Consider the following 8,655-nt stretch of genomic DNA (forward strand, 5'->3'; position numbering starts at 1 on the left):
GCTTAAATTTAAGAAATTATATCGCTCAAAACTTATGTCTTACTCCACATACACAGCGGAAGGGTGAATGTGCACCGAGCAAAAGAGAAATACCACAGATAGAACTGTTCCTTAAGTGCGGTGGCTAAGGTCTTAATTGTTCTTATACAATCGCAATTAAGATCGATACAATGCGCCCATTCAGTATATCTTCCAACTGTGGGCTTTATCAAGCCTGTCAGACTTTAAAAGCTGTTTAAAGCTTACGTCTTGACTTTGTAAGATAGACACGAATGTGGCAAAGCAAGGAATAATTTAGGATTTTCATGGTTTCACGATACATAAATGCAGATAAATAAATATTTCAGACAGCACACACACATTTTTGTGAACTATGACCAATTTAGAGAAACATATTTTCATAAGTTACCCGACCAGGAATCCAAGCACACGCCATTGAATATTCAGTCAACTGCTTAAAGTCATGTCACTGAAATGCCTTTTTACCCGACTGCGCAACGCAAAGGAGTGATAATGTGTTTTTTGCGTCTGGAAATGCATGAAACTGAATCCCAACAGCCGCGAAGAGCTAAAAGGCCTATTAGCTTAATGCACTAGTACCTATGTGATAGATATTAGTTCAACTAGGTCCAAAGCATAAACAATATTATCACTTATCTCCATGTTCAAAGATAATCTGAAAGCCGACAAGATAGAGTGATAACTAGCCTTGCTTCAAATGTTCTCTTTTAAAACACTTCCATTTCTTGCCTTCTAATTATAAGTTAATTAATTAACCGTAACGGTTCTCCTGTGATCCATTCACGAATCTCTTTGCACTATACAGAATACAGGTACAGCGTTCGTATTATGCCCTGCGCTCACAAGGCAGGTCCTCCATTCCATCTCGAATAGGCGCGCTTTTTGTGAGAGCAAACCACCTTTTATGCGTCGGCGCTTTCAGCGGTGCGGACAAAAGCCGATCCTGTACCGTGAGACGTGGCTATAACGTCTGTAGGTATGTATTAGCAGAGTAACGGATCCAAATTGTGAAACATGAGTTTGTAGACTTAATAGAATACGTAGATATCATTGACTGACTATTAGTCAGTCATTTTTAAAATACCTACACTAATCATTTTGTAAACATTCATAGTTTTAATTCTAAGCTTTTATTTGTTTGTGATTGTGTTGGATCGTTTCAGCCATATGACCTACCTACTGCCCTACCATTCACCAACTATCAAACCACATGTAATGCAATGCAATAAATGATTTGATTTGATTTGATTTGATTTGACGTCCACGGTTGAACAAAGGCCTCCCCCAAGGATTTCCATAACGACCGGTCTTGCGCTGCCCGCATTCAGGTTCTTCTAGCGACCCTCACCAGATCTTCGGTCTACCTAGTGGAGGGCCTGGCCACACTACGTCTTCAGGCGCGTGATCGCCACTCAAGAACCTCGCCCACTGCCACGTGATTTTAGCAATTCTATGGACTGCAATATTATATCATCACCAGTAGGCCTAAGATGCGCGCCGCGATAAGCGGTTATCACGCCATTTTATCGATTTTCCCCATACATTTTGACGTCGATAAAAGTTATCACGGCGCGCATCTTAGGCCTACAGGTAGGTCTATGTATTAGGCTGAACTTAAATGAATCTTCCTATCATTATTATTTTGATAGAAATCGTTTCTAAACTTTATTATCCTAATCAATTATTTTGACTGTCACCGGCTCAGATCATCTGAAAATATCCACCGTAGATCCAAAGGTACTTCATGCTTATGAGATCATGTTTATCCCATGAATCGAATCATGATCAAAGGGACATACAGGTTGAAAAACTCTAACAACGTATTGAGAGCGATAGTACAGTCTATCTACACACCAAACCAAACATTTTTACTGCAAAATAGCCCGTATTACAACAAAATAAGACACCAATTTGAGTTTTGTGTGCTGTCGTCCGTACGTATGTATTTGTAACGTAAGCTTTTTTCCAGGAAACAAGATTCAATGTTTGAAATAATTTACTTGTTTTTATACCGGTCTCGATTTTTTTTCGATTTTGAGGTCAATACTCTTTACAGAACTTTTTTATTCATTTATCATCTATTTTCAAAATATTTTTCGCGAAGTATGGAAATAGGATAATCGTGTAATTGTAGGGTGATTTCGTAATAATTGCCGAGGGAAAACAGGGAATAAATATAAAAGGTAATAAGCAAACCATCACGAACAAATGAGCACAATCCTATTTGCGAACGACATATTAAAGGAAAATAAGGGTACAAGCACACTGTTAGAGGCGACGAGGCTGGACAAACCTTCATAGATTGATTTAAAAACCTCCACGACCATGCAGTGATTACGGTACTAAGTTCTGATAAAAAGCATTTTATTGATATGAATTGCTTATTAAACAACCTATGCAACAAAAAAACATTACTTCTTTCACGTGTAAACTCACCCTAATTAACGTACATCATATTTTATTATGCAGGTATTATACCTTTTCATTAGTTGGCTCGGGCTTCAAACGGTAAGCCAGCCTTATTTTAACGTAACATTAAAAGTATATAGAGGTATAACAACGCGCCGAAAGCCTGTAAAAGTGTAAATCACGTCCTCTCATTAAAATCTGAAGAGACCTGTTAAACAGTCGTAATTTTGACCTAGATAGCGCTTGTAATTTCATTTAACGTCGGTTTTAGGCGACCATTTGCATTGCTTGATTTTAGAAAGGAAATTAAATTTGAAAATTTAGCTTTTCGAATCAGGACAAGGTGGACCGACGACATTGTAAAAGTAGCAGGAAGGCGCTGGACGCGGGCCGCTACCAACCGTGCAACATGGAAAGCATTGGAGGAGGCCTATGTTCAGTAGTGGACGTTCTATGGCTGAGATGATGATGATGATTATGCATCAGGATAAGCAGGGTTATTCCGCAACGGACTACTCCGAAACGCATTTACGTAGTTTCGGGTCTGTCACTGTCGCTCATGCTGGCATCTTGCTTTGCGTGAGAGGAATGGCAACATTCGAAACTTCGGACGACGTTTTTCGGAGTAACCCCGAACACGCTTAAAAGTAGCTACTTAAAAACAGCGAATGAGGAGCACCACCTATTAACTTTAAAGGCGTTCGTTAATCCAAATATTTGTTATGTAAGTATGTACTTGTACACCCATAATTTATAACTACTTAAGCCCCTTCCTATTAGACGACTTAGGTTCGGTAATCACAAACACAAAGTTATGTTTCGAGGTTGGCATTCAATACAACTTACAACAGAGCACGTTAATGTTATAAAGGTTCCTAATTTTAATTTAATTATTGTTTGTAGATATTACAAATAATAACACATTAAGTATATGGAGTGACTGACATAGCCCGCAGAATCGCTAAAATCAAGTGGCAGTGGGCGGGGCACATAGCTCGAAGAGCTGATGGCCGCTGGGGCACAGGAAAGTTCTTGAGTGGCGACCACGAGCCGGAAGACGTAGCGTAGGCAGACCTCCCACTAGGTGGACCGACGATCTAGTGAAGGTCGCGGGAGGTGCCTGGAAGCGAGCGACGCAGGACCGGTCTTTGTGGAAATCCTTGGGGGAGGCCTTTGTCCAGCAGTGGACGTCTTTCGGCTGAAACAACAACAACAACAACGACAGACTGTCCAATTCACCGATCGACCGTTCAATAGGTAGACAGATAACGTATTTAAGAGCAGTCACCCAACCGGCAAGCGAAAGGTCGTAGGTTCGATTCCAACCTTGCGCGATTTGATTTTTTCTAGTTATTAAAAGTTTGAGATGCGCCTTTTAACGCTAGAACATTATATTAATGTGGTCCTTTTCGAGACCTTTTATGGGTAAGGAGCCCTAAAATACCTCCCAAGTATTAACCGTACCAACTGTTTCTATAACACACTTCACAACAAACTCGGAGCAAACATAATCATTACAGGCATACTTAGGCAGTTACCTGGCATTATCATTGGCCCCACCGAGCGTCGAACTATGAATACTGCATGAGTTTTGACTGGAAGCTCACCGATGACCATTATGCTTGTACGTGCTCTCATGAAATTTTGATCGTCTTGACTTAAGGCCCACTGGTCACTCATACTTTGAGTAGGGTGACACAACAATTCATCAAAAATAGGATAATTAACAGTTTTATTTTCTAAACGAACTAGGATTCGTAGTGCTTTTTCCTCTAGTCTCAAAAACATTTCTTTTACGTTAAACACGTTTTTGATTTTTTGAATTTTAATATTTAGTTTATATCAATCATAGGTCTAAGGCTGAGTACCACATTATTTTGACCGTGACTATAACCTTAACTGGTGTTTTTAGTATAGATTTTAATAGACTTTTGACGTTTCTTAAATTTAAAGTAAGATGTTGCAATCCAGCCTAAATGTCATATTATATGTGGTTTACTGTATTCAGAGGCAAAAAGAGGATGTGGCATTACCCTTCCTACGCTGGTCAGACAATTTAGGGGGAACTGATGTTCGCTATGTGTCCCATAATCTCATCTTACGACATTCACTACACGACGTATTTATAAATATTTTGTACTTAAATCCAAGAGAAAAAACATTTTTATACTACAAATAAAATAACAAAGTCGGTAGGGATTATTAACACTGACACGAGCCTTCCAAATCTCAAGGACACAGAACATCCTATCGAGTAGTCATTGAACAAGTTTCTAAGAAATTAATTAATTACTTCAGTTGTTTTTGTTAAAGGCCTGTCCAGGCTTATGCTAAGACTCCTGAAGTATTTTTTAAGTAAAAAATGTAGCGGAAAAGCTTTTTATTAGGTAGTTGTCATTTACAATAAGATGAGTGTAATGAGACCACTTTACTGTACAACTAGAAGATTATAAGAAACTAGCGGCCGCCTGCGACTTCGTACGCGTGGATCCCGTTTTACCCCCTTTCGTAAAATCACCCAGTTTCGTAAAATCCTTTCTTAGCGGATGCCTACGTCATAACATCTAACTGCATGCCAAATTTCAGCCCCATCCGTCTGTGGTTTGGGCTGTGCGTTGATAGATCACTATGTCAGTCAGTCAGTCACCTTTGAATTATTGTATATTTAGATTTATGTGCAAATATAAACTGTCGTTGGATTTTAAATGGAGTAACGAGTTCCTGAAAAGTACGCAATCAGACGTTGATTAGCTGCAGCGACTTTGTAAGCACCGTTGCAAATGTGTAATTAAGATATTATTCCATACAAGCTTCATTCCACGGCTTCGCCTTTGCTGATTTTAATCAAATACAGCCTATGTCCAAAGTAAAGTTTTATAAGAATCCGTCTGATAGTTTAAGCGTGAACGAATATCTAGCAAACATCCATCCATCTTCGCAAACTTTTAGTTTTTCGGACTATACTTTTTTGTTTCATGAGAAAATTTTGTTTTTCTTCCCATTGCTTTAATCTCTGTTTATATGCAACAATGATAGGCACATTAAGCTACTTAATTTTGAAACGTAGTAGTAGTAATGTGATTTTGCTTTAGATAGGTACTCAGATGTATTTATTGGTGACTGCACCTAACTTTTATGTAAGGTGTCGTTTTCTTATTACAGAGATACAGTTCGGACGGAAAACAATATTTTGGGTATTTCAATTTTCCGTCTAAGTTGAGAAATCTGTAATTATTATGACCAAATTCCATCCAACAATACAACTAGATACTGTACCAATATTAAATAAAAATGTTACTACATATGAAGTGACCTTCATCCTACAAGAGATTTTCTGGTAATTTTTGCAATATCTTAACGGCCTGTAGGCACGCTACTCGTGTGGAAACAACAAGTAACATAAGATATTTATTTCATCCAAGGGGGAGAACATTTTAATAAGAGAAAGAAAATATATTTATGCCAAGTATCGTTACCATCTTTACATCTTAAACGGTCTGGACATAGGCTGGAATAATATTTATTTTTCACAATTTACTTAGAATTGCTCAATTTATCAAACCTTAATATCTTAATAAATGACAAGCTAAAAACTATGCTTTTGCTATTTTCATTGAGTTTTCAGAGATTTCTTTGTAACACGATACTTAAACTGCAAAAATCTATGTAGTGAGTGTAACGACCGGAGAGAAAAAAATTAAGCATATGGATTTCATTTATCAATCCAAAAAGGGAAATGTATGACTCACCAAACATTAATTAGTGAAATTAAACACAAGAGATTAGTAGACCCACTAAAATTCACTAAAAAAAATCTCGTAGGTATTAGTAAAAAAGTAGCGCTTTACATAGATGAACATAGCTACATACATGTTATTTTCTTTCTCGAAACTTCTCAAGTCCCACTTTCAAGCAACATTACGTATTAATACAAGGTAAAAAAGTTAACAATAATTATACTCGTCATTTCATAAATTCAGACGGTGTTACAAACCATAGCCAGAATAATTCTGGCTATCCCCTAGATCATGGTCAACCTACTGGGTGATGAGGCACTACCTCTCGACCGGCGATGGCCGCTACAAATGCGATCTCCATTTACGCAATACAAGTTTTAATGTGTTGCAACCAACTCACCTGCAGCGATATGGTACCTATAAGCTTAGTATGATCTTTTGACCATTTTCATGATAAGCTTAAACTATTGAGGACGCTACGTGGCATAATAACTGAATCGAATAGTCAATAGACTAAGGCCAAACTTCTCTAAACCCCTTTAAAATGTAAGAAGTTTGCTAGTACTGTGGCCATACTAGGTGGACCGACGATTTGGTGAAGGTCGCGGGAAGAACCTGAATGCGGGCAACGCAGGACCGGTCGTTATGGAAATCCTTGTGGAGGTTATTTTCCAGCAGTGGACGTCATATGGCTGAAACGAACTAAAGGGGTTTAGACACAGAATAAGTAATAGTACAGGTACAGAAGGATTACTCCGCAAGACGATTTAACACTAGAAGTGCCGAAGATTACGACCCCGCTAAAAGCGCCGCTGGGTCAATTTTGTCCCAGCATATATTTTGTAACATTTTTTAGTTTCAGGCATGAGCATTATGGTTAAAACTATTTGTAGTATTCTTTATACAAGATTTATCTGTATAGTAAATCAATATGTACTTATTTCTTTAAAAATATAAATGTATTCAATTTAAAATTTGAACTATTAAAAGTCAGATATTTTTGGTTTCATATAAAAATAGTCACATATTACATGGTGTTATACTGTATTAAAATTATGAAATTAGTACTTTAACTAGTCATTATTATTTATGAAGGAAAAATAAATATCTTAAGTGTGTTCAGAAATCGATTACGACATCACTAGCGAACGCGCACATCACTACGCACGAAACTGACAGAAAACGGTTGCGATCGCGCCCGGCGCCTACCCCACTTGACTACCATTCCTCTAACCGCGAACATCAAATATTTGTATACGTTATTTCATGTTATAAACGCTGNGTAGTTTTCTACCCTGCCAAGTAAGTATGTATAGACAAACCAAGATGGTGTTTATTGGACCTTGGTCCCTGAGAACATCACCCGCTCGGAAGGAAGTATAACACCTAGCTTCCTTATTGTGGTTGAGCATCATATCCCACAAGTCCATAAAAATAGTTGATGAAACATTGTTTATGATACATGTTGCCGTGCTCCCCGCTATGAGTGGAGAGCAAGTGTGGACGGCCAAGTTTCAGAAACCTGTGTTTATGGTAAACTTGTTTCACACTAGTCATAAACAGTTTATCAACAAATGTTGCCTAATGAATATTATGGCCTTATGGGTCTTTAAGTGTTTCACAACATGTGTGATTCGGCCAGGTGCGAACCGCTCTTAAGTGGTCTTTCACACTTATTTTTCATAGGTTGATTAAAAAAACATATTACTATTATATTATATTACTAATTACTCATGCACCTGCATGCACCTCTCTCCAAAGCCTAGGGCGAAAAGCTCCATTCAACAAGTTTCTAGGCAATTCACACCGCGGAATCATTCGTGGCACGAAACGCCTTAGACCCAGAATTATTAGACCTCAGACCCAGTATTACCTGAATAAATACCAACTGCAAGAACCTATTCAAATGACATTTACCTACTTATGTAGGTTTAAATAATATAAAACGATACAAAAATAAATAAAACATACCTTTGAAAAAGTGTTTATGTATTTCATCTGCTTCTTCTGGATCTAGGTCTTTAATTTCCAACGGAAAGTTATTGCTTGAAGTAGTCATTTTAGCAGAATACCTAATTAGTTGAATTCCTTGATACCCAGGTAGTGGGAGTATTATTAACCGGTTGATATCTATCGTATCAATAACACAAAGTGCTTGAAAAATACGTCGCAAATATTGTGATCAGTTAAATAATCTCGTGAAAATGATAACCTATCTCTGTATTTCTATCATGATAAGATTTTTATACAACATATATCGTATTGTGTTACTCAATGGAAGACGGAAAAGATCTTAAATAAATATAATCAAATCATATCTTTGGTTTATCAAGCGTTAGAATATAGGTAGGTACTTAGTTCACACACTAAGTTAGTTCTTTGAGGAGGCAGTGGTCTGCTTCCACAATGCATCACTTACCTTCTCGTCCCTATCTCATTGATACCTTCACATTTTTTGAAGAATGCCGCCCACGAACTCTTACAACTT

At 37.6% G+C, this 8,655-nt stretch overlaps 1 protein-coding gene across 1 annotated transcript in view; it reads right to left on the reverse strand.

Moving 5' to 3' along the window:
* The window catches only part of LOC114357557 (sulfotransferase 1C4-like), a 34,486-nt gene extending 26,164 nt beyond the window's left edge, over positions 1–8,322 (reverse strand). The window contains exon 1 of the mRNA XM_028311238.1: positions 8,139–8,322. Coding sequence (XP_028167039.1) covers positions 8,139–8,226 — 88 coding nt within the window. The 5' untranslated portion in view covers positions 8,227–8,322. The remainder of the gene's footprint in view (positions 1–8,138) is intronic.
* Between the last annotated feature and the right edge of the window lie 333 nt (positions 8,323–8,655).

Source organism: Ostrinia furnacalis, unplaced genomic scaffold (genome assembly GCF_004193835.3).
Source record: "Ostrinia furnacalis isolate ACB-3 unplaced genomic scaffold, ASM419383v2 OfSCF3250, whole genome shotgun sequence".
Lineage (NCBI taxonomy): Eukaryota > Metazoa > Arthropoda > Insecta > Lepidoptera > Crambidae > Ostrinia > Ostrinia furnacalis.